The sequence below is a fragment of the Phyllostomus discolor genome, chromosome 4 (assembly GCF_004126475.2).
Source record: "Phyllostomus discolor isolate MPI-MPIP mPhyDis1 chromosome 4, mPhyDis1.pri.v3, whole genome shotgun sequence".
Lineage (NCBI taxonomy): Eukaryota > Metazoa > Chordata > Mammalia > Chiroptera > Phyllostomidae > Phyllostomus > Phyllostomus discolor.
Genome location: NC_040906.2, coordinates 147,569,010 through 147,596,250, shown reverse-complemented (window position 1 = coordinate 147,596,250; position 27,241 = coordinate 147,569,010). Strand labels below are relative to the sequence as shown.

Sequence of the window (27,241 nt, the reverse complement as noted above, 5' to 3'; positions counted from 1 at the left end):
TGCTGTCGGTGAGGGGCACAGTCCGACCGCCCTCTCGTTGGATGGATGCTCAGGAGAAAGTCACTGTCACCGCCAGTATGGTAGCTGTTTCAACTGATACTCTGCCTGCAGGGTGTTAAAGATTCGTGTTCATATTCACATCTGTCCAGGCATTTATTTAGACTCTAGTTCTCGCTTCTGGTACTATGGAACACATTACCTCGCCCCAGGCCCCCGCCTTTTAAAAAGGCAGTTTACTCTTTGGCAAACTATAATTTTGCTTTTTCAGATTGAAACTCACACATCGGTTCTTTATCAAAAGATTTCCTTGAAATGTGAGAACATGGTGTGTTGTGCTATTTTGATATTCGACTAGGATGAAAAGTTACTGGAATCCCCGGTAATACATGCTTAATTCCTTCAAAAATGGTTACCTTGATTTTTAAAAAGTACTTTGTTTGTAGATCCACAGTTACGTAGTTAACATTCTTTTTTCCTAAATGGAATCCAACACATTAGTCTAACTTTGCTGAAGAATTCTTAAAAAAATATTGCAAGCAGTTATATCCATTTTTGAAAGTGAAATTTACATATCCCTCAGTTAGTAAAATAAATGGATTTTGTTGGCCAGATCACATTAATTGGAGAAATATTTGCATTTTAAAGGTTTCAGTTCATTTAGTGCATTGAAATCTATGAATAATATCTTCCTTAAAAGGAATGTAAAAAGCACACACATCTCTTTTAGGGAGTACACATGGCAAAAACCTGGGTAGCATAAAAGTATCCAAACTTATTAGAAATTACAAAAACATATTTTATTGAATCCATATGCTACCTTCTACATTTTCACAGAGCTATTATTAATGATCCAAATTCAGACTTCAACAACACAAAGCAACAGTTGTCTTATAAAGGATGTAGTTAAAGACCTTTACTCTTTATCTTACAGGTGCACAGAAATAACACTAAAACAGCTAGCGTATTAAACTGTTCTCATGCCTAGTTAGGAATAATGGACTTTCTTTTTTTGTGCAAATGGTCTTTAATGGCATTATTGTTACAGAAAAAAAATTGGTAAATAACAGTGCTGAAATTCCTGTTATAAGGTAAATGAGCAAAAATTAGATTAGTTGGAAGGTCCTGGACATAAGTCATTAGATGAAAGATTTTTTTTTTAAAAGAAAGAACTGCTCTATTTGTTTTTTTATACACAAAAAAATTGCTGTTGTATCCCTTGCTACTGTGCCCTTTTAAAAAGATAGTGCATTTAGTTTAGCATCTCCTGTGACACGTATCTATGGGACACCAAGAGAAATCCCGATTTTCATTTTTAGCAGTGTTCTGAGTAAGTGTGGTTAAATAAGAAAGTATTATCAGGTTGTGGTGGGGGAAGGAATGATTTGGTAAATATACATTGTGTTTAGTTTCTGCTTTCAATAAAGAAGTTTTACTATACCTTTCAAATTTAGAGCAACTTTTGCACTTCACCTTTACCATGCTGCAGACAGGAAGTCCTGTCTCAATAAAGAACATATTGTTTGGTTATAGCATGGCACATTGGCTCCTTGTGGGTTTTTATAACCCTTTTAAAGTTTCACATTATAATATATTTTATCACTTTTAGAAATTCAAAATTTCTATTTCTACCATTTGGAACATTTTATTAATTGTATTATTAAAGTAAATATGCTTACTGATTTTTTTTAAAAGTGCTTCCTTTAGTGCCTTTACTCCTTCAGTGTATAAAATTATTTTGCTTTTAGCTATACTGACATTTCGGTAAATACAGAACACAAGTATAGGCTACAACCGTTTACATTTGAAAGCCTCAGTTTTTCTATGTTCTGTGTTCTGATTTTTTGAATTAAATTACCAAAGTGAATGCTACAAATTAGTTTATATGAAAAATACAGATTTTCAAAGTTTCTTGGCTTATTCATTCTCCAAGTGTAATCACAAACAAAAACAAAAGCCAGGTCCTTTCTTCTTTCCTCCCTTGTGCATAGGCGCATGTTTCCAGCAATGAGAGTGAAGATCTCAGGATTAGATCCTCATCAGCAATATTATATTGCCATGGATATTGTGCCAGTGGACAACAAAAGATACAGGTACAGTGATTGGATGGGTACAAGAGGAAAGAAGACACTAGGTTGTCTGTTTGGTCTGTAACTATGATGTTTGTTTCCAAAAGCCTGTAGAATTCCCAGATCCATAATCCAGTACCCTTCAGATCCAGTAGCCCAGAGGATGCCTTTTCTTATAGTAAATGTGGAAACTTAATTTTTGTTTTGCTTTCCATAGATACAGAAATCTCTTTAAGTACTGAAGACTTTTAATAGGGGCCAGTTTAGTGTTGCTAAACCAAGTGAATATCGATTTACATTTTGATTAGAGTTTTGAGAGGAAATGTTAAGTAAAGTTTGTACATATACATAATATTTAGTGAAATGTTTATTTTCTTTGTGAGTTTTATCTTTAAATAAATTCCCTTTATCTGGGTACATTCAAAATGGTACCTGTCTGCAAGCTTTTCCTCTTTACTTGAGAAAATGATTAAAGATATTTTACAATTTAGAAAAATCAAATTTCATAATTCTTTATGATATTAAGACATACTTAAATTGGTAATAAATTAATTATCTTAGTGTTGTTTTTGCTTAGTAGTTAATAATCTGTAGTATTTGGATTTTGAAAGGGAATATATTTATATAAACATCAAGTAAAGTTGGAAAAGATATACGTTCTTCAATAATCTTTGCTCTTTTTCTTCTGCAAGTAAGCAAATCAATAATTTTTAATGATGATGCTCTTTATTTTTTTGAGGAGTTAAAAATGCTAACATTTAGAAAAGGAAATTTTGAGTAGAAAGCCAGAATTTATGCTCTAAATTTTAGTTTTCTTTGTTTTTATTTTGTTGTTTTATTTGGTAAGTTTTTAAATGAAATCAGATTTGGTTTTTATCACTTCTTAAAATTTAGGGAGTTGATTTTTGGAAAAAGGCTTATGGTGTCACAAGTATATCGATTTAATTAGTACAGGCACATGTGGAATACTAAAAAATGTTTAATAAAAATGACAGGTTTATTATTTGTGTTTTGTGTATATATTATATTACTTAATTAAATAATCCAGGGAGTTTTGCTAAAATTATCTACTGCATGAGAGAAGTTAGAGGCATTGAAGTTTATTTTTTAAATATACTTGGTTTAAAATTCATATTCTAATGTGGGTTTCATGCCAAAGAAAATAATGTAGTTCTTAATGAGCTTAGAAATTATTCCTTCCTCTTCTAGGTTTATCTCATATTTCTTCCTCCAGATCTCTTCCATATAGGTTGGATGGTTTGTTTTACCTTCCTGATTCTTATTATTTTCACATAAAGCAAGAATAATTTCAAGTATTAGTATTAAGATGCCAGATTTTTAAATGATTAAGTTATAAAACAAATTTGCTTTCAGTTACATCACTTCCCAAGAAATTTGTTTTTAGCATTTGTGATTACAGTGTTTCACAAAGAATATGTAGCATGTAACATTTATTCTCTTAGTGGGTATAGGTTTTTAAACTGTTCAATATGCATTCTTTTTCAATTGATAGAGCATATTACTCTATTTATTTTGGTAATAACTCTGTCCATAGTGCAGTTGTTGTTGTTCTTGTTGTTGTTGTATTTCTAAGATTTGCATTTGATTTTCCAACTCTTTTCTGTTAGTGCTTTTAGCCCTAACAGAAAAAAAAATTGGCTTATTCTCTGCTATCAGAGAACACTATGTTGTCAAGGTAAAAATGATTGTGACTTATAGGAATGTAAAATTAATATTCAAAAAAGCCTATGCACTTAGGAACTTATTTATTGAAATTACACTGTACCAAAAAAAGGGAATTAAAAAAACTTGTTCTTAATTTTGTGACTATGTATTTTTTATCCAAGAAAAGGAATTAAAGAATAGAAGGCATATTGAGCTCAAAATAGAATGAAATATGTGACCATAGTTGAAACTGAGGGTCTTACCAGAGATGTGATGAAAATATTTCATGCTATTTTAAAAAGAAATCTATATACTACACAGGTAGAATTCTCTGAGACTATTAGTAAATTGTTGCTTTATATTTTATGTCATATTTTAAAACACGAATGTAATAAAAACACCTAAGTATACAAAGTAATTTTATTTTCTATCCTTTTCTAAGTCAGTCATTGACATACTAGTTTCTAGTTTTTGAATCAGTGTATTTTAGTTAACACTAATAAACAATCATCTGAATAGAATTAAATATTATGATTTTATTACTTGAAGCATTGTGATTTAAATGTATTATTTTTAGAGTCAATATTTTTGACACAAACAGAATAGGATGTTTTGTCTCATAATTAGGGGAGTAATATTACATATACCATAATTTTCAAAGTTTTACGTATACTTTAATTAGTGGTATTTAAAAGCTATTTACAGAATTTTCTTACAACAGTTAAGAAAGAGAAATATGGAGATAAAATTCTACATTTTATGATTATACAAACTTCTAAAATTAAACTGAATACTTTATCCTTAGTTTATAGTGTAATGGAATTAGAAAAAGTAGTTCTAAATGATAATAGATAAAACTTTTTTGCTCTGAAAATAAAAGTTACTGAAACTTCTAACAATTTCCCAATGCCTTTCTGCTATCTACTTCATCAACCTGTACATAAGCCTAAAATGGGAAGTGATAAAGGAAGTGGGACACTTCTAGATATAACTTTCATGTATTTTTGAGATTCACTTAAAGGTGAGCTTGACAACCTAACAGTTGCTCATGTCAATTGACTCTCCAGATGAAAAATGGAAAATATCAGAACATAGACAGAATGGCTAACATGAATGAGTGTGATTCTTGAGAATCAGGATACTTGTATTTATGGTGGTGATGGTATGCATATTTTCACTAAGCCCTTAACACACCACTTTGTGGTCAGTAGGCCAACTGCTGACTCAGAGAGTTTTTGAAAAGTTGTCAAAATCTTATTTTATATGCATTGGATGTAAAGAGCACATCATTGTATTTTAGATTTAAAACTTTGTCTGATTCTACTGAGTTGGAAATTCCAAGAAAACAACAGTCCACACACTGAGCCTCGCCATTGTCTTTCAGGTATGTTTACCACAGCTCCAAGTGGATGGTGGCTGGAAACGCTGACTCCCCGGTGCCACCCCGGGTGTATATTCATCCAGACTCGCCTGCCTCAGGAGAGACTTGGATGAGACAAGTGATCAGCTTTGACAAGCTCAAGCTCACCAACAATGAACTGGATGACCAAGGCCATGTGAGTAGCTGGCATCCATAATTCACTGCCGTTGGATGGTGCACCCACATCCATACTGTGCCAGACTGCAGGAAATGAACTTTTCTAAATCAATAATATTTCTCTCCTGGTTGATCAGCATGTGTATTATAAGCTGTGCAAAATCAAGGTTATAATTGCATTAGAGACTGTGCTTGTGGCCAGAGTATCCTATGAAGCATTTAATAGATTAAAGCTAGATATTGCACTTGTGCTGAAATGAAAGAACCCTGGCAGACTGTTCAACCAAGACATTTGTTTGAACTCCTGTGAGGTGCTAATTGTCATACTCTGAATATGAATACAATTTGTTTAACTGGAATAATGATTTATTGCGTCCTGCCTCCATGTGGCCTTTTTCCCAGTTGAGACTCATTGCTTCTCAATAATGTTCCAGCTGAAAACTCCTAATTGTTTTCTAATGACATCTAATGTGTCAAAATATGTAAAAATAATAATTCCTTTTAGTCTTAAAACTGCTGAAATATGGTATGTAAGTCAAAGTCAATCATTCCAATAATAGTCATTTTAACACCTTATTTAATTTTTATGCATTATTGTTCATAGGCAATATTTCTACATTATTGTTTTAATAAGTAAGTAACTCTGGATACATGCTGATTTCCATTCAAAGTTAGTATTTCTGTTGGGTTTCTGTTATTTGAGAGGGTTTTGATTGATTCCAGATTAAAATGCCTTTTGACTAGTATATTATACATAAAATGAATATCAACTAATTCATTTCTCAAAGGGGTGACAAAGATAGCATATTTATGAGCAATCGTTTAAAACAAAACTGCAAACTGTTATAAACTAGTAATACTATGATGACAGGATATGATTTGCAAGTTGCTAGACAATAACTTAAGTAATTAACCTTAATGAAAATGTTCAAGTATAAATTTAATCGTGGTACAAAGGCAGTATCTAGATTTTCAGATGCATCTATCTCACTTTGCCAGGGTTTTTGTTTATTTGTTGCCTTTTATGATTTAAAATAGAATTGGAAAGGTGGCATTTTACTTCTGAATCCAACTTCATGCCCTACATTTTAGTGCATTACTTCATTTTTCTTTTTTATTTGCACAATCAAGTGGTATCAATTATTTTTCATCTGACTTCAGTGAAACACTGGTTACTTCTGTCTCATTGAGAGAACTGACTGTGATATGCTGCCAGCATTGGAAGATGCTGGTAACATATTGAAAGATCTTTTATGTTTTTGGGAATAAAAAGTTTAAAAATAAATGTTATTAAGTGTTACTTGTTTTAAAAAGCTTAAATACTCCACTTTACTGAGTTCAACAGTTTGAGTATATATCTTTTAAAGAGATAATTTGGTCTAGAAATGCTATACTGTCATAGATATGGCATAAATACCCTTTAATAGTTTAAATTAATATAGTCATTTTTATAATTCTAATTCAGATCAGATTACTGGCTTTATACCTAGTATCTAAAGTCTATAGTATTAATATAGATCTAGTAATTTATTTGTATAATTTTAACTTTGTAATTTCACTAGACTTTATTTAAAACAGTATTCTCTAGAGAAACAGAACCAATAGGATGTGTTTAAATATACAGATGAGTCTCATTTTAAGGAATTGGCTCATGCAATTTTGGGGGCTGGTACATTCAAAATCTGCAGGGTAGGTTGGCAGGCTGCTGACCCAAGAAAGAGCTGATGTTGTAGCTCAAGTCTGAAGGCAGTCTGGAGACAGAATTCCTTCTTCCTTGGGGAACCTGGGTCTTTTTCTCTTAAGGCCTTCAACTGATTGGATGAGGCCCACCCACAATATGGAGGGTAATCTACTTTACTCAAAGTCTATGGATTTAAATGTTGAGTTTATCTAAAAAACAAACAAACACCACCACCACCATCATGGCAACATTCTGACTGGTGTTTGGTGAAATACATAGGTACCATGGCCTAGCCAGGTTGACACATACAATGATCACACAGCATTTGTTTAAAATGCAAAAGATTACAAATTGAAATGCAGTTGTTTATAACTAAATACTTATATTTTACTATTAAGAAAAACAAAAACATTGCAGAAAGTAGGCAAAATCCAGATAAGTGTGTCATCTACCAGTGAAATTTTTCTTGTGAGGTTGTGGTAGGATGTAATACTTTAAGGGAGGTAATTGGTGTGTATGGGGAATAGGGAGGGGAAGATATATACCTGTGCATTTTGGAAGCAAAGAAATTGCCTTTGCAAATGATAAAAATGTGTGTATCAGTTGGTACTAGAGGAGAATGTAGGAGGGAAAATGCTCTTTTTCGTTACTTATTTTAAAAAAGATATTTTTGAAGACTTTGTAAAATGTAGTATGAGGTAAAAAGCCATAGTCTCTGCCTTTGGTGATCTTTAAGCCTAGCTGGGGAGAGAAGACATACTGTCAGCTGAGAGAAGTACAGATGCCACAGTGTTCCAGCCAGGAGAGACTGGGGAGGCTTCCTGAAGACTGTGTCTGTTGTGTTTATTTACTCAGTTTGATGACCTTAGTGAGTTTAGGTTAGAGGTTAGGAATTTGTTTCTTATTCTATTGTTGATGTGATTTGGGTCTAAGAAGACAGTAGTACCATTGTGGTGTGACTTTTAAATGCAGTAGTCCCTTTCCTCATGCAGGGACCTTTCAGGGACTCAATCACCCTTCCACCCTGGTCTGGTTGAGGGCTCCCTCCCCCAGTTGTAAAGGAAGTGATACTAATCTCTAACTAATCAAGCTGCAGATTTAAATGAGAAGTGATTTTCTTTCTTTTTTTTTTTTTGCCTTCTTCAGAGTGAGACTACTGTTTATTGTTGTTTATAATGCACTATCACTGTCCATCTTGTAATTCTCCGAGATATTAGCATAATTATCAACAGTTAAGGAATGCATAGAGAAGTGATTTTCTAATTTGCTTCCTAAATTGCTTTCTTTCTTTCTTTCTTTCTTTCTTTTTGTGTGTGTGTGTGTGCTCCCAGTTCCCAGCTTTACTCTGCTAAAGATATACAAGTGTACAACATAGTGGCTTGAGACCTCCATGCAGACCCAAAAATTTATTAAACCTCGAGTGATTACAGAAATAAATTTTCACAGGGCCTGGACCTAGGACTGCATGAGATCTGAGATTATGTGTCATTGGGTTTCCCCCAAAGTGACTTTTCATCTTTCCAAATACCAGGGATTGTTTGGAGAGGAATATTGGTGAGAATCTAGAGTGGAAATATCCCACTGCTCCACAGCTAATCTTTGAATGTTGTGAAGACTTTATAATCCCTACTTGGTCTTTGAGGAATCTAGTGCCAGATTTATGTTGGACTGTATGCAAAACAAGACTGGTCCTTGGGCTACCCATGTGCAGATGGTTAATGTGCTTGGGTGGGGTATTTCCTTCTCACCATGTGCATGTTTTCCTACTCATCTGGAATTTGCTGTCTGGAGGGAAACATTTAGATGATCATTTTCCTGAAGAATTAGAACACATTTAACAGGTGCACCTGAAACCTCAGCTGGGCTTGTACCCACAGTGCTTTGGAAGGAAGCACGCCCACAGCCAGGGTACCTGTGAAAGGGTCTGTTTTCCTAGCCGCTGAGGATTCAGTGATATAGAGGCAGCCTAGCTCTAAGTTTGTCCTCACCCTATTCTCATTTCTGCTTGAGAATGCGGTGGAGAAGCAAGATACTACAGAGGAGAGTGCCAGGATCTCCTCAGCTGAAAGAACTTAAAACAACTTAGAGGTCCAACACATTCATGTTCATGGGCAAGTCACTTTGGCTCTATGAGGCTTAGTTTTCTTTTTCTTTTCTTTTTTTGTGCTCCCAGTTCCCAGAGAATTTTGTGTGAACCAAATGAATTGATGGATTTGAAAGTATATATTTGTAAGGAGTGCTTTATATACAACATCATGCCTGAAACAAAACCAAGGTCGCCTTGCTATGGAGTTTGCAACTTGGTGTCCTGCATTGACCCCTACTATTTAAATTGATTCAATATTTGGTATCACCAAAAATACAGGGAGTCAAGTTTTTGTTATCTGCTCTTTCTTGGTGGTTTGCTTGACTTGTTGCAATACTGATACTTAGGTCATCTAGAAAAATTTCCAGAATCAGCAGGTAGTGTTTGCCTATTGAGCTGTTTTAGAAGGTTCAGCTGGCATATCTGTCAAACTATGGGAACTTTAGACCCATCAGATTAGACCCATCTGCATGCTTCTCTTGACTCAAGACTAGTGTCTTAAAAGTTAAAAAAAAGTGTGTATTATCTGCAAAGCTGCATCTGTATTATGGACATAGGCCCATGTGATATTAGCACTACTAGGCAATAACAAAGAAAAGAGATCCTCCCTCTAAACAGAACAGAGAACATGAAACATGCAGATCAGATGTAATTATTTGAGTTTTAGTGATGGGCAATATCATTGTAGTCTCCTTGTTTACAAGGCCAATGGTTCTCTTTGCTCTACTTCTTCTATTAAATCAGCAAAATATTATAGACAATTCATCATTATAAGTTTGTGTTAAAATGCAGTGTTATAAGAAGAACTGAGGCTTGTTTAACATTCCCTAAAACCTTCCAAGTAATATTGAAAATTACATTTTGCTTCATTAATCTTTAGATTGTTATTGGCAGCTGTCCTTTAATGTGCAGATAGGGGTATAGTTATATGGAGAAATCTGCTTGAGAAAACAAAGTCTTCATAAAACAAAAACCTTTTCATTGACTGATAAACAGAAACTCATATGAGTTTTTGTTTCCTTCATTTCAAGTCAGTTCATTATAGTCCTCTGAAATTTGCTATGCATGTATTATTTGTTTAATGTGAAGTAATTTTCTACAGTCTTCTGTGCTGGAAGTTTTTGATCACTAGAATTAAATCTTGCTTCTGTGTTTTTCAGACTTTTTAGCTGACTCACAACCAGAGACACATTTCATGTTATGACCTATTGCACGTACATACACAGAAAAGAATATTTTGCAAAATAATACTTATCCTTACTACAAGTAGCACACTCTATTATCTACTTTATTTTATTTTATTTTTTTATTGTTGCTCAATTACAGCTGTCCCCATTTTTAGCCCATTACTCTCCCCAACTCTATCTACGCCCCCACCTCACACAATCCCCACCCCCTCCCAGCCACAGCCCCTGTTGTCTCTGCCTTGGGTCCTTTTCACATGGTGCTCTTTGTGAGCACTAAAGGGTTGCTGAAATCCTGTCCTTTTTTAGCCTTGGAAAGATACTTCTCCAGAGGTTGCAAATTTGTGTGTGTGTCCCCAGGTGATCAGGGGCTGTCATGCCCTCTCCTGCTCCTCTCATACTTATGCTGCCCCTCCCTGAAGCATGTCTGCTGTCCAGGTACCTGCTCTATGGATAGAAAGGCTATTTTAGAGTAAAAATACAAAACAAAACTAAAAAATGCTGGTTAATGCCAGAATTGAACTACCTGAATTCTGAAAAGCGTAAGGCAGGTCAACCACTGTGTTTTTCCAAGACTTCTGAATAAGTGCCCCTAACACTCCAAAACCTGAATTCAAATCACATAGCTAAGGAAAGATAGAGGCTTATTAACTAAACTCATTAATGAATATCTGAAAATAGAGTCTCAGCAGCAAATAGAAAACCTCATTGGATGAGGCTGTTCTTTTATCCCACCTCCTCAACCTTGAAAACATAAAACCTATAAAGAACAATAAATTCACCATAATCCCATCATCCAGAGATGATCACTATTCAGATCTTTGGATGGGTCCTTTTTACTGTCTATTTTTATATAGTTGTGGTAAGTTTATAAACAACTTGGATCCTTTTTTATCATGTAAGATTTAAAAAGAAGAATTTATAATGTGGTTAAAATTGTACTAAACAGTAATTAGAAATGACTGAATAATACCATATCCAGTATGTTGCCTTTCATTAACCTAAGCGATCTACTCATGTAAGTGCTTCATAGTTTTTCCACTGTTATAAATGGTTCACTGCACATCTTTGTAATGGAATGCTTTTCTGGATTTTAAATATTTCCTTAGGATGAACTCTCATGAGTGGGTAGAAGGTAGAATGGAGTTGAAGCACATGATAAGATTCCTCCAACAGTCTGAGAATGCCAGCTTTTTGATCCCCAGGTGTCTGGGTTTTGGAAGCTTTGCTGTGATGGAGGCATGGACACGGGGCTCTCCAGACAAATCAGAGACTTTGCAGGCTGCACATATGGCAGACCCTGGGCTATCTTTAACATTCCCTTTGCTCCTAAATAGACATATTGCAGTCATTAATAGAGGAAGACTGCTCTCTTAAGAAAACATTGGTGTGCAAATACTTACTCTTTTAGGGGATGGGTGTGGTGGAATTTAAATAATCATTTCAAACTCACTTTTAGTTTTATTGGTTTGGACTCTGTGTTCCATTCAGCTCATTATAGGTAAAATACTTAGGAATTTGAGGTTAAGTTCACATGGTTGTACACAGGGTTGCATCAAAATAATGATTTTTTGTGTGTGTATTTTTATGCACATTTTACAAATAACTTCCCAGCCCTTCTTCTCCAATTTTGATATACTTTATTAAATTGTCATTTCTGAATCCTTGGAAATTTTTATTGCCAACTGGGATACATTTTACACATTAAATATTTCATCATAGTGTTGAGATTGGGCAAAGGTTCCTGATACATTTGGCTTTTCTTTCCTTGCCATAGATTATTCTTCATTCTATGCACAAGTACCAACCACGTGTCCATGTCATCCGTAAAGACTGCGGCGATGATCTTTCTCCTATCAAGCCTGTGCCATCTGGTGAAGGAGTGAAAGCATTCTCCTTTCCAGAAACTGTCTTCACGACGGTTACGGCCTATCAGAATCAGCAGGTATTGTTCTCAGAATTGGTATCTTTCCAGACTTTTCATTTCAGATGTAAATAGAAAGTTATCTGTCCTTTTTATGATGTCTAAACAATATGAATGGTCACAAAGCATTTGTCATATATGATATCATATCATTCTTTATCCCAGATTCTCCAGTAAGGCTACTGTAGTGAGCATATTTTTTAGACAAGAATGTGTCTCATGATCAACAATGTCAGTTTTACTTTCCATTTTGAAATATTAAGTCATGATATCATAGGAAAATTAGAAAGTGTGTGTATTGCCTAGGAAATAGACACAAGCAATATAAAAAAAGTGAATTGTACAATATCAGAGAGCATGGGATTCAGTAGCTCTTTATTTTAAAACTACAATCCATGTATTACAAGAAATATTTCAGAAGAATTTATCCTTTATAGTCATTTTGGGATAGATACAAAGAGGGCTATTTCTTTTAATATGTTTTAATTGTGATAGAGGGTGATATATATGCTTATAGTCTGAGAGATCAGCAATTGTGGGGTAATCCTTTCCTAAAATTGGAAGTACTCTGAGAAATAAATATTTCTTGTGTATGTAGGTAAGCATATATCTATACTTTTCAGGGCTATGTCAAGTAGGTGGAGAATTGAATTAAGCCAATTTTTTAATCCATGCAATTCTGGCCAGTTTTCATAAGAAACAGAGATGTAGTTGAGGCTGATGTGGTCTTTGGTACATTTTAAAAAAATTTTAGTTGTCAGCATAATTATTTTAGGTCTCCATTTCTCTTTAAATTTACATACAACTCAGTTGAAATTTGTAAGGCTTTCTAATCTCTCTGTTGTGGTTTCTGTTATTTTAAAGATTCTTAGTGGATGTGGATCCTGACTTCCCTTTTAAGACTGAGACTTATCCACACTCATCCGTTTGGAGATGCCAGTCCCATGAGCAAAGCTGTTCTGTACTCTCACACTCCCATTGCCGTGCTTTTATAGAGGTTTTTAAGAAGCAACAGGAAACGACCTTTTAGATAGGCTGGACATAATTAGGAAGATATTCTTAAAATATGTTAGGTGCAGAAAATAAACTTTTCATAAAAGAAAAATATAATGCATGAAGAGAAAAAAGCAGAGTCATTTAGTACATGACTCTTCAACAACCCCGATTCATCTTTCTCTGTCTCTTTTTCTCTCTTTCTTGAACACACAAAAATTAACTGTGTTAAATATGTTTTTTTTCTCCCAGTCTCTGTGATACAGTAAAAGAGACAGTGAGCTTTTGGTACATGTTGGTCACTAACACCAATTAACAAATGCTGACTGATTGATTAAAGAGAGTAGAAAAATTAAAAGGGAACGTGATAACAATAAAATGCAATCATTCTCATTTTTGAACTTCCCAGCTACTATTTTGAAGAACTTACAGAAAATTGGTAAGCAGCCTAGTGTGGTGGTTAACAGCAGAGGCTCTAAAGCCTGGGGTCCCAGCCCAGTCCTACCACCAAGAAACCTCTCATCATAGGAAGCTGAGACTGAGGCTTAAGCTGAGGCTTTTAAGCCTCAGTTTAAAAGAAAACATAAAATTGAGATAATAACTATATGTAAGTTGGTATGAGAATGAAACAATAATATGCATAAAACTCTTAGTACAGCATAAATGGTGTACATGCAATAGATGGGATGTCAGTAAGAAACATAGTGATAATAGTAATTGTGCTATATCTCTGTTTACCCCTTTATATAAATCTGCACTTTTTTTAGAAAATACTATTTTAAATGAATATTTAAATTATTTAATGTTTTGAAAACATTTTTTAATGAACAGAATTGAGCTATAATGAGTTATAAATAATTCCTTCAATGAAAGAGTAGCATACATGGTAAATTAATAAGAAGACCCTCATATCATTTATAATATAGTTTTATCCATGTATGAAAACACTACTGTATGGAACTCAGGTATCTCAGGTGTGACATGACTGATTCAGGGGTGGCTAAGACAATAGCCAGACACTGAAGATGACTTTCCAAAGATGCCTTTCTTTGCCTTAGTGTTACCCAACAGTGTTTGCCCTTGACCAAAGTGGTACAGTCAGAAGTATGTTTAGTAACTTTATAGATTCCACTAAACCAAGGAACACAGGACACAAAGCATGATGTGCTTCTTAGACAATAGGCTGCAAACTCCTCTGGGTAAAGTGGAGATCTGGAAGGAAATAAATGGGATGCTGTTTATTAGTGTTAATTTCAAGATGATGTAACTAAAAAATGATTTGATTGGAGATGATTAGACCATTTGTAAAAAAAATTTTCCCCCAAATTTTGGGTCTTAGTGGGCAAAAAGCTGGTTATGAGTCAATAAGTTAGAACTGTAAAGTTAAAACACCATTTATTTCTACTACAGATATAAGATTTAATGCCACTAAAACCTTCAAATAGTGGTTAGTGGTGGCTAGACATCACTGTAGTACTCTGGTGAGTTCAGGACCCCACAGATGAAAGAGGAAAAAGTAAAACTATTAGATGAGACTCGTAAAGATGGTTTAAGGAGAAGGAAATGAATACAGAGGCAGAAAACTTAAAGGAGTGTAAATGATCTAACTCAGCAAGAGAAGATATGTAGGAAATTAACAACATTCAGACATATAAATGGCTGTTAAATTGAAATTGGTTATTAGCTGTTTACCACCTCCACCACCACCTCCACCTCCACCACCCCCTCCACCACCCCCTCCACCACCACCACCACCTCCACCTCTACCACCACCACCACCTCCACCATTACCACCACCTCCACCTCCACCACCATCACTTCCACCACCACCTCCACAACCACCTCCACCACCACCACCACCTCTACCACCACCACCTCCACCACCACCTCCAACTCTATCACCACCTCCACTTCCACCACCTCCACCTCTACCACCACCTCCACCACTATCACCACCTCCACCACCACCTCCACCTCCACCACCACCTCCACCACCACCATCACCACCACCACCTCCACCTCCACCACCACCACCTCCACCTCTACCACCACCTCCACCACTACCATCACCACCACCATCTCCATCACCTCCACCACCTCCACCACCACCTCCACCACCTCTACCACCACCACCATCACCACCTTAAGAAAAACAGGATTAAAGTATGTCATGAAGTGAAAGGGAGGAGCTTTAGTTTAGAGTGACTAGAAGACAAAGGGCAAGTTATCAACAAACTATTCTTAATCTCCTTCTCTAGGCAAATTAAAAGGAAAACAAACTTTATTTACAGAGCTTGAATAAAGGGTGGGGAAATGTCTTTTTCATAGCAGGTAAATGTCTGAATGATTTCTGAAAATTTTTTTTAGCTTTACTGCTAAGATAATAAAATACTTGGGAAATGAGAGAGGAACACCACAGACTCCTCTGACACTTACCTTTGGAATTATTTCTAGTTCTTTCACCATTTCCACTTTTAATAACCTTATTTGGCATTTATAAGATCCGATGTGATTTTTTTTAACTGTGCAGATTACTCGCCTGAAGATAGATAGAAATCCATTTGCCAAAGGCTTCCGAGACTCTGGGCGTAACAGGTAAGTCTTGGGCTTCATGAACATCTGACTGTGATAAATATATTTGTTTTTATTGTATATTTTCCAGTACAAAGTAAACAGTTAAATTTGCTGGCATGGCTTTGAAGTCATTTCTGATGAGGATTTAAACTTGTTAACACTGTTGGGACTTGGTTATAACTTACTTTTAGATGTAGTGTTGTGGCCTGCCCATTCTTAAGGTGAACTTTGATGTGTAATGCTGGGGTGAAAACACAAGTTCTCAGGGTGTACAGCACATGCTGTCTCTGAGGGGCCTCAATGAAGCCTGCCCTTGCAGGCCCAGGGGCTTCACTATTGTAAGTCAGTACTGTCTCTGCATCTGCTCTTGGTTTAGAAATTGCTTAGTGATGTCACAGCTATCTCCTGAGTCTGTTTTTGGAATATGGCGGGGTCTCTTGTTCCCTCAGATTTCCAGCTAGAATGTGAGACTACTGCCCATTGCCAAGAGAGCTGATGTTCTTCAGTTTCCAAATTTGTCTTGGCTCGGCTGACAGTCACACACTTGTTTATTTTTTCTGTGTTGTGTTTTATGGTGTTTGTACTAAGTGGGAGAGCTGCAATAATGAAATCCACTCTATTACTTTTATCAAAAAGCAGATCACCCTAGTTTGTGTGCCAAGAGTTTTTGAATTTATTGATAGAATTTTATTCCAATACAGTTCAGTGCAACATTTTCAAAAATAACTGTTGATAGTAGTAGAGAGTAATAACAGACTAACGTTCTCCAGATGACTTTTCAGGGTAAGGCTTTGACTTAAATGTTTTTAAAAGCATTTTGTTTTTAAAAAAGCATTTGAGAAATTTTTCTTACTCTGCTCCAGAAATTATTCTAATACTCCTTGAAAACTTGGTATTGATAGTTTGTGTCTATGTGTGAAGTTAAAATCCCCAATTATCTTATTTTAGAGACAATGTCATTTAAAATCATAGAAAGAAAACAATCAGGTAGTAGCCCAGATTTTTAGTGTCTTTCAGCTGATTAATTGGACAAGGCAGGTATAGACCTTTTCTCAGAATACAGTCAAGACTTGATTTCATCTTTCTATGCAGTGGTGTTGTTTAAATACTGCAATGTGAGGACTAAAAGGCAATGGAAATATTACTTCGAGGGTGGCCTTTAACTTGGTGTGGGTAGATCAAGAAGACTAATAACAGTCTCTGAAATCCTTCACTCTGTGGGAAGATTTGCATATGCTCCTATGCTAAGATGTTCGCTGCATTGAAATTATGCATTCTGTTTTTCAATGTCTGTTTCAATGTGGAGAAAATTTTGCCTGGCTTTTGTTATGTTATATTAGCTCCTGGTTAACTTTGCTTTGTTCTGAAAGCTGAATAATGTAGTCATTGAGATGGTTACTGGTGAAGTAACTGAAGGGTCTTCAGGAAGATTCCTTTTCTCATTTGACAAACACTTTGTGGAATCTTCATGTGGCTTTGGTTATAGCAGAATAGTATTTATCCAGTTAAGAGTCTTGCATATATTTCAGTTTGTTACTTTTTTTAAGCAGAGACTACATTTATTAAAACTCTCTGGTGTGTCAGGAGGGCAGCACTGAGGCTGGGAGGGAACACAGCCAGGGACTCAGTCCAGGCTCCCCAGGAGGACAGTTCCAGTGAGACCTCACTGCTGTTGATGCCGGGGCATCACACTGCTTATACGCTGCTTCATTTCTGAAGCAATACATTTAAAAATATTTTAAAAGGCAGATTTGGGTAGATAATAATAGTGAATGAGCCTGCAAGTAAAAGTGAAATGATAGAATGCATATGACAAGTTTTCAGGAAGATTTCTTGAAAAGTCAGCATAATAAAAAGGCATCTGAGGGTTTTTTTGGGGGGGGGATTAATAATTTGTTTTCTTTTAAATTATTTTATTGTTGCTCAAATACAGTTGTCTGAATTTTCCCTCCACCACTCCCCCTCCACCTCAGCCATCCCTACCTCCCTCCCCTGATTCCACCCCTCCTTGGTTTTGCCCATGTGTCCTTTATAGTTGTTCCTGAAAAATAAAATTTGGTCAGTGAAGACAATCAGTGGTTTTGGTGAAAGTCAACTACTAAGTCTATTGTTTGGTGAGGTCAAAATGCTGGGTTTACGATGAATGTTTCCCTGCCCTTGGGCTGTTTCAGGAGTATGTAGGCATGGCCTCTACGGTACTTACTACTATTTCTTTCTGATTATAAAACTTTCAGAGTTTTTAATGGATATATAGCAAATAATGAATTATATTTTGACACTTTTTAAATTTTGCTAAAACAAAATGTTTATTTTGCTTCAAATGTTTAAACAATAGCTTAGTACAGGAAAAACATGCTGTGCCTATACATAGCATTCTTGTTAGTGAAATAGTTTCACTTTTCTTCTCAGTAAAATTATTTCTTCTGCTTCTTATACATAAGATCTTCAGTTCTCATTTTGGAGTATTAAATATCTATAAACCAGTAGTCCATATTTAAAAATATCTGATTTTAACATTTGCTATTGATAAATGCAAAAGATAGAGAAGAGAAAATTTGATCATCTTAAAAGCTTTCTAATTTATGGATTATGTTCCTTAAAAAAAGAACTTGAATTACATTTAAAACTTTGAGGGTACAATGGTGCTGAGGGCTTGGGGAAGGAGTGATGTTTTTTATATATTAGTAGAGAAGAAAGCCCATGAGAAAAAGTTCAATATAGTTCTTTAATACCTGTGGTTCTGTTGTGCTGTTGCTATTGCTTTTTAAAGCAAATTCTATTACTTTTCCCCATAGATGAAATAAACAAATTAAGAAGGGCAAAAAATAAACACAGACTTGTGATTTTTTAAACTTTATAAAACAATTTGCTTTAATTAAAAATTACCCCTTCCTGGCTATTTATGGTTGTACAGCCTATTTTATAGAAATCAGTAGCTTCAGCCCTTAAAAGCTCTCCTGCAAGACATTTGCTACGTGAAAGAGAATTTATGTGCTGAGAATAGTTTCATTCTTCAGTTAGGTCTTAGGTTTGACCCTATAAAATTTTTTACTCAGGAAGGTACAAAAATTTCTTCTCTTTAAATACTTCAGGAAAAGCATAACCATTTTACTAAATAAACTTGGCCATTTGATAGCATAAATTAGGGTGGTGATAAAATGTGGAAATTTTTCAAAGGCATCTTGTATAAATTATCGCCTTGGCTACACTCCTGCAGGAGGTGCCTTTTATCTTTTCTTTAACTAGAGGGGGGAAAGTCTCCATTACTGGGGAAAATGAAGGCTTTTTAAGAAAAGTCCAGATTCAGCTAATAAATATTTTATAACTGTTTCCTGCAAAATATCTGAAATCCTTTCTGGAACTTGCAGTGTGAAACAGCAGCCTCAAAAAAAAAAATCAATAGCTCCAAATTAGATCACTTGTAGATATGCCACCTTCAGAACCTGTCTTTGAAGCTTAGGGGTCTGTGTTTGGGTTGATCGATAACTCCTCCCCAAGACTTTAGTCTATGGATTCGTATGTAACCTGCTAACGCAAGTAATGCGGTAATGCTCATCGCCATAGTTAATGAGTTCTAAGGCCAGTGGCTCCTCATTAATTACCTCTTAGTAAACTTCCTTGGAGACCACTTCATGACCACTTTGGTGTTTTTAATATTTAAAACTACGATTACTAAAATTCATCTATGTGGTAATAAAAAAGCAGTTTTATGCAAAACTGTATCTGGACATTCTTTAATATTTAAAAAATATTGTTTCTAGAAAGTCACACAGGTTTAGTATCAGTACAAACTACATGTAGAATAATTGGCAAAACAGCACCGAGCTTTAGTTAGTTGAGCATTAAATGACATGCAGGCTATATGCAGGCTGCCAAACTCTCCCCAAATTAATACTTTAATATACATAAAACATTACTCGGTAGAGTGATTTTGGATTTGGCTTGTGGTCAGCCACAGATATGATGCCTGGTTTGGGAAAAATCACTTAGCAGCAAACAACTTTAGAGCTAGGACAGGATTCAGAGCTTTTGTATTATAATGCTCACTTCGTGAGAAACTGAAGTCCAGTGAAGTTAGAACAATTACTTAAGGTCACGTAGTGAGTTTCAGTGCTTGCAGTCACAACTCAGTTCTCCTGACTGTCAATCCTGTGTCCTCACCACTAAATAGTTCTCTCTCTTTGTGGCATACTGATTACAAATTAAGCAGGTCCTTCCCTTTGCTGTTAGTGCAGCCCAGGTAAAGCATGTGCAGGTAATTCCATGCCCTGCTCTCCCCTTTGGCAGCCCTATACTAGCACCTGTATGGCACTGGTGACGGCTCTCGCAAGTGCTCCCAGAACAGCAACCCCCTCAACCCGTGATTTCAGGGATGAGTCAGGTCCATGTGTGGTCTCCTATGAGCATGGTTTATATATGCAAGGCTGTGCATGTACCACATCACCCATCCACACATACACACCTGTCTACGGTCACTAAGATGCGGTAGTCATGCTTCTTATGGAGTCATGACAGAAATCAACAAATTAATGGGTCTGTACCCTGAACACTCTAAGGAAGCAAGTTCAATGTGTAAAACCTAGGAAGAGAAGGGCAAGTCATGTGAGATGATTTTATCTGCACACATCTTTGCCACAGGTATTGCCTAGGTGGTGTGACTCTGGTGGTGGTCGGGAGGGTTTCCTTTAGTCTTACTTCACAGTTCATGACTTAGAGATGCAGGGAATGCAGAGGAGGTAGCAGACTGAGTCTAAGCTATTAAAGATAAATCTATCTTTAATATCTGCATTAAATACAAATTACCTGTATTAAGTAAAACTGTATTTAACAATCACAAGAGATGTCTGTGTACTGTTTCACACTAAGGAAGCAGTCGTTTTCTACAGTGGTGCCGTATGTTTTACAGAAAGCACAAGGTTAGTTAGATTAACAAATTGTTTAGGGCTGAGGTGGTTGAGGGAATAGTGCTGAGGTCTTGAGAATGGTCTAGTTGAATGAAGGACCTCATTTCTAGAACCTAGAGGACTCAGTTATCTGATATAAGAAGGGAAAGACTCTGAATCACTTATGGTAGGAGATAAATAGAAGTATGTGTATATTTAGAATAGTTTCCCTTGTTTAAAAGTATGCATGTATTATGTAAATAGTCCATAACCAATTTTTCCTGTCTCTTTAAGTATCTATACATTAAGTGTATGTAGGGATTTTAAAACATTTGATGCTAAGGCTAGCTCCATATACCTTATCTCCCTGTGAGACCACCTTCCTGCGATCCTCCTGTGCACTGGGCTGGGACACCAGTTCTGCCCAATCAGAACCCCTGTTGCTGGAGTGAGAGCACACCCCAGCTGCCCTGGATGTGGTGGAGATGGAGCCTCTGAGAGAGAAAGCAGTTTTCTTTGGATGAGTGCTCTTCTAAGCTGGCTGCTAAGGCAACAGATAATGGGCAGAAGTGCCTCTTAGGCTTTAAAGGACATGCCTTTGTGACAGAGGCTTCCTCACCAGAGGGAGAAGTAATGTAACAGGGAGAGAGGATCACAGCAGAGTCTTGGAGTCACATCAGCTAGGATGGCCGCTCTTCACCTCAACTTCTCAGCCCAAGGAGATAGACAGCTTAATATCCTCTGAGGTCTGCTTTGTTTTCTAACATTGACAGGACTTCTTGGGTGGTTTCCATACTCTTGTGCCCCTAGTGATGGAATGGTAGCCCATCTCTGAAGCATTTCTTTCTGCCTGTGCCAAGCTTCTAGCCTGCCAATGTGGGGGATGCTGCCAATACCACTGGTATTTTCTGAGCTGCTTATGACTGAAGAAAGCTTTGGTGCTCCTAACACAGCTTCTTTTCTCCATCCCCATCCTGATTCTTCTGTTTAGAATGGGTTTAGAAGCTCTTGTGGAGTCATATGCATTCTGGAGACCTTCACTACGGACTCTCACCTTTGAAGATATTCCTGGAATTCCCAAGCAAGGTAAATTCACAGTCTTGCAGTCATATAGACAGTCAGTTCCTGCCTGGAAGCTCAGGCACTGAAAAATATGTGTCATTATTTATACCTGCAGTGGCCACCTCATCACCAGCATCCTCCTTTTATAGGATCCATCTCTTTCTGTGTGGTATGGTGATGGACCAGGAAAACGGGCTGTTGTGGTCTTAGATTAAGTCTTTGATGTTTTAGGCTGTTTATGTATTTCATGACCTTTATTTCACTTTAAACCTCCTATTAAAATTAGAGATGGACCAGAGTCATCTGGTGCCAGCTGTGCCTCATCAGAAAGTGCATCACTGGTTCTAGTTCACCTTCTCTCGCCAGCTTCTTTCTTCTCTTCTTTCACCAGAATTGCCCCTAGAACTGCCCCTAGATAGAGTTCTCCTGTTGTGTTTATGATGAGAAAGTCAGGCACACTTGGGCAGACATCCCTCGGCTCAACTCTGAGCATTTCTCCCAAGCCCAGGGCTAGTGTTTCTTTACAGAGAGCTGCACAGAAAGGAATGCCGCCTCCGTGACACTTCCTCCTCTGCCCGGTGTAGGTGGGGCTCCCAACCCAGCCTCACGCTCAGGCGGTTTCCATCTGATCCTGCCCAGTTCCCCAGGAAGAATTTAGCATGCTGTGTTTTAGATAATTATCATTGGTTGGATTGGGCTTTTAGATTATTTTGAGAAGCTGTATAAAACATTGTCACTAGTGCAATGAAGGTTTTACAACCTGTCCAGCCCGTTGGAATCCCCCTCTCCCTCACTGAGTTCTGTCAAGTTTGCAGACACCAACCTGCCAGCAAATCCAGAGAGAGGAGCCAGCCACAATTACCATTATTGACTGGAGGCATGATTAACCACCCTCTCTGTTTCACAGGACTGTTTGCTAGCTGGACATCTGCCCTTGTGTTAGCACGTGATTCACCAACCTGTTTCTGGTTGGAAGTGAAAAGGTTGAAGTTCTTGACTGTTGCCTGTTGCAACAGCTAAGCCCCGTGTAGTATAGTCACTGATGCACACAAGCTTTCAGTGCCAGCTGAAGACAAGTTTGAGGCACCATGTGCTTTTGACCAGTTCAGCTCTTTCCTTTGAATTCCTTCTTTTTCTTGCAAGAAAATATACTGATCCAGAGCAAATTCTGCTGAAGGAAGAGGTAGTTATATATTTGGAACAAGATACAGAGTAAGATGAAATTTATGCTTTATAAAGTTGCTGTGAAAGTCAGTGTTTATAATATTATAGTAAATGAGAAAACTTTGAGAAAGCTAATGTGAAAATCCTGTGTGGTATTGTCCTAATATTTCTGCAATAAAAAAATATGTCATTCCCTAAGGAGATATTTTGCCTCAAAAATATTGAGAGGATCTGTGTTTAAAACATTTCATCTGAAATCAATTAAATTGTAATTCTTTGGGAGCTGAAACCGTCTTCTTTTCATCTTTGTGGCACCCCATGTAACCATGTCTAGCTCCTGTTTACAAAACTGAAAAGAAAAGATGGCTGTGGAGTCGTTGCTCTTTACATTTTGCCTTCTTTTTCAGGAAACGCAAGTTCTTCCACCTTACTCCAAGGTTCTGGGAATGGCGTCGCTGCCACCCACCCTCATCTTTTGTCTGGCTCCCCTTGCTCCTCTCCTGCCTTCCATCTGGGGCCCAATACCAGCCAGCTGTGTAGTCTGGCTCCAGCAGACTACTCCGCCTGTGCCCGGTCTGGCCTCACCCTCAACCGATACAGCACGTCCTTGGCCGAGACCTACAACAGGCTCACCAACCAGACCAGCGAGACCTTCGCCCCGCCCCGGACTCCCTCCTACGTGGGCGTGAGCAGCAGCGCCTCGGTGAACATGTCCATGGGCGGTGCTGATGGGGACACGTTTAGCTGCCCACAGACCAGCCTGTCCATGCAGATATCGGGGATGTCCCCGCAGCTGCAGTACATCATGCCTTCACCCTCGGGCAACGCCTTTGCTGCTAACCAGACCCATCAGGGTTCCTATAACACTTTCAGGTTACACAGCCCCTGTGCCTTGTACGGATATAACTTTTCCACATCCCCCAAGCTGGCTGCCAGTCCTGAGAAAATTGTTTCTTCCCAAGGAAGTTTCTTGGGGTCCTCACCGAGTGGGACCATGACCGATCGGCAGATGTTGCCCCCTGTGGAAGGAGTGCACCTGCTTAGCAGTGGGGGTCAGCAGAGTTTCTTTGACTCTAGGACCCTAGGAAGCTTAACTCTGTCATCATCTCAAGTGTCTGCACATATGGTCTGATGAAGCCTTTAAGTTAAATTACTTTTGAATTGATCTTATGTATTTTCTTTCTTTATTGTCTTGTTTTGAAAGCAATATGAAAAGAAACTATCAGTAGCTTGTAAAATGTACATACAATGGAGAATGGAGCCTCACTGAGTTTTTTTACTTTCTCATGGTGAGATTGTAATTATCTATGGTGTATATGTATGCTGTATTTAGCATGTGGAGTTTCGAAGCCTACAAAAACCACACCCTCCCTGTTTTCCCCTCTACTTCACCCAGTTGCACAGCGTATTGGCATAAGTGTAGCCTGTTTAGCCGAAGTTCTCAGACTCTTTCAAAAACCAAACAGCAAATTTAAAACTTGGCAATGATACTAACCAGACTAAGACTTATAACAAGGTATCAGAAAAATGCTCCATACAGTTTTATACTTGAGTGTTGATAACCAGCACATGGAATCTTGTGATTTCTGTTATTGTTGGGTACAGTGTGAGAAACTAAAATGCAACAGCCAACTGAAGTCTTAGTATTAGTTCAGAAGTATTTATAATCATGAAGGATTAGCTTTTGTGTTCCTGCTTGCTCTTATCACAGATACTAGATGTCTGTGGTTCTGTAAAAACCCATAATCCACAATAATTATTTTCCTAAGGAAGGCGGAGGAGAAGCTTGTGATAGTTTTCATTTTCCATTGAGCATATAAGAGATATTCATTCATCTGCAGAGAATAAATTTCCAGTATTTTGGATTTTTTCCTCATTTTATTTAGTTTATCAAGTAGACCGTTAAAGAATGTTCTATAAATATTTTTAAGTTCCAATTTCACTAGGGAAAGAATATATGAGTGGAATGGCAAAGAGAAAATAAATCCATGTCAAATTCTTTGATCCCAATGAGAAATGCTTATCTTTTTAAATCAAGAAGAATAATAATTGTCAGCTACCCCTTAGATTTTTATAGTGTGGTTTTTTATTCAGAATATTTTTTCCATCTTGCTTTGAGACTCCTGACCCATGGTCTATAAGTAAGGAAAAAGGCATTTATGCTACTTATTTATGTCCTGTAACTCCTACAAATTGAAATCTCCACCCTCCTTAACCCTGTCCCTCAGTGTGAGTCATTCCCAAAATGGATATATTCTGCATGGTGTTAAATAACGCCATAAAGAATTTCAGGGGGTTATCTCCAACAATCTGTCTTTTGGGGGCTGTAGTGCAAAGGCCAAAGCCCATTACTATAAAGCCTCTCTTGGAGGACTAGGAGGAAGATACTAATTATGATAAAGGAGCTATAAAACTTTTAACCCCCAACAGCATTTCTAACCTCAAAACCAGAAAAATGAAAACATTGATTACAAAAACCCCTAAAATAATGTATACCTGATTTTAAAATGTCAAAACAAGTAACCTTGATAGTTCTTATGAGATGAATAGGAAAGGCTAAGAATGCATGATGGGAACAATGGCATATGTCTGTTGAGAAACTAAAACAATGTCCATTGCCTCACTATAGCTCATGTATTTCCAAGCTAAAGCAATATGATTGCCTCTCAGCGCTAAACAGTTGCTTTAACTCATCCCTAGTTTAGATGGGGAAAGAGTGTAGCTCCTGATTTTCTTCACTTTAAAGCAGCATGGCTGTTGAATGTTTTGGAGGATTACTATTTCAACAGGATTTGCACAGGATGTGACTGTGTTTATAGATATTGATAAGTTTCTTTGTGCATTCTGTAACAGTTCATCAAATTAATTTTTTTTAAATTTAAGATTAGCATGGAGGGACATGAAATATTTCCAATAGGTAGATCTATATGAGGTATTTGTGTATGGTATTAAAAGCTTGACAAAGATTTGGGGAAAGTCCTCATGAGTACATCCCAGCCTTAGTGCTTAGTATAATTTAAGGAGAACAAGAGAGTTTTTCATCTTCAGGAAACATGCAAGTGATAATCTATACCCATATATATTAATAAGATAAACATTTTCCTTTTGCTATTATTAATTTGAGATGAAACCACAAGTATTATTAATCTTTTTTTGATTTAGCAATATTGTACAAAGGCTGTCTCCTTTAGGTTATACTGTAAATATTAATCACCATGTCACTTCAATGGCTAGGCTTTTATCATTATATTAAATGACATATATGCATTGATAATTATAATTATATATCTGTATTTTATTAAAAAGTGCCTGAGAAATTATATATTAAAGTGTGTTACTAAACCCTTTTATGACGTTGGAAGGTAATCATTTAAAGTGTCTCTAAATGTTGTTCCAAGAATAAGCTCACACATGCTTACCCCAAACACAAATTGTGTAGCTTTCTATTTATAAGGCATGGAGAAATGAACCTCTTATTCATTTTTCATCTATTAAATATAATTTCTTGGTGCTCTGACTATGTCACTGAGGGCAAAGCCCTGACAAATGCTGAACACATGAAATTTCAAATGTGAGGAGGGCAGTGTGGTATGTTTTGTTTCAGGTCCAGGGGAGAAGGGCAAGGATACAAGAATGAGCTGCTTGTACCACTGACCAGTGATGACAGATCACTTCTAGACCCTTGGATGAGAAAACATTCCAGGGGACATTGTGATGAGGTGAGGTTGCTGCTATCACACCAGTCACATTTTGAAAATTAACACTTGCTTCCATACACGCTCCCTCCCAGAGGTCAACAGCTTTTCACAAGCAGGGCACCCAGTTGCTGACCCCTATTTCTGGAATGTAGGGGGTCAGGAGACTTCAGTGGCCCCCAGAGGAGGTTGGGGCACAGTGTTGCTGATATAGCAGAGGATCACTATTTACATTAATTTACACTCACTCTTTACATTAATTAGTGAAGTTTTTGAACAAAAGGAACCTCACTTTAAAAATGTGAATTCTAAAGAAATTATTCCCCAGATTTAAACCTTTCAGCAACTCACACCTTAGTATGAAATAGATAAAGAGAAGCTTTGGAGGTAGCTGGAGGTTTTATTAGAATTAAAGAGTAACTTTTGGAGGGGGGCAATTCTGGGAAGATTTGGGTGGTGGGGAGGAATTGCAAGAAGAGAGATTAACCAAACTGAGTATAAAACCATTAAAAGTGATCATTTCATGAGCTTCTTTCAGGATCATGGTAGAGTTGGGATACTACTTTAATGCACTCTCTAATTAGACAAGTTTGTAAAGAAACTTTTATTTCAAATAAAGAATCTTTTATTTCAAATAAAACTGTGCTGCGCTTCCTCATGGGGAATATATTGACTCATTCATCTACATGGAGGTTTGCTTAAGCCCTCCACTGGAAATTAAAGAGTT

At 36.9% G+C, this 27,241-nt stretch overlaps 1 protein-coding gene across 1 annotated transcript in view; it reads left to right on the top strand.

Annotated features, from left to right (window-relative positions):
• The window catches only part of TBX18 (T-box transcription factor 18), a 28,911-nt gene extending 2,745 nt beyond the window's left edge, over positions 1-26,166 (top strand). The window contains exons 3-8 of the mRNA XM_028510648.2: positions 1,989-2,090; positions 5,116-5,287; positions 11,997-12,164; positions 15,667-15,731; positions 21,585-21,679; positions 23,227-26,166. Of these exons, the coding sequence (XP_028366449.1) occupies positions 1,989-2,090; positions 5,116-5,287; positions 11,997-12,164; positions 15,667-15,731; positions 21,585-21,679; positions 23,227-23,951 (1,327 nt within the window). The 3' untranslated portion in view covers positions 23,952-26,166. The remainder of the gene's footprint in view (positions 1-1,988; positions 2,091-5,115; positions 5,288-11,996; positions 12,165-15,666; positions 15,732-21,584; positions 21,680-23,226) is intronic.
• Positions 26,167-27,241: the final 1,075 nt, after the last annotated feature.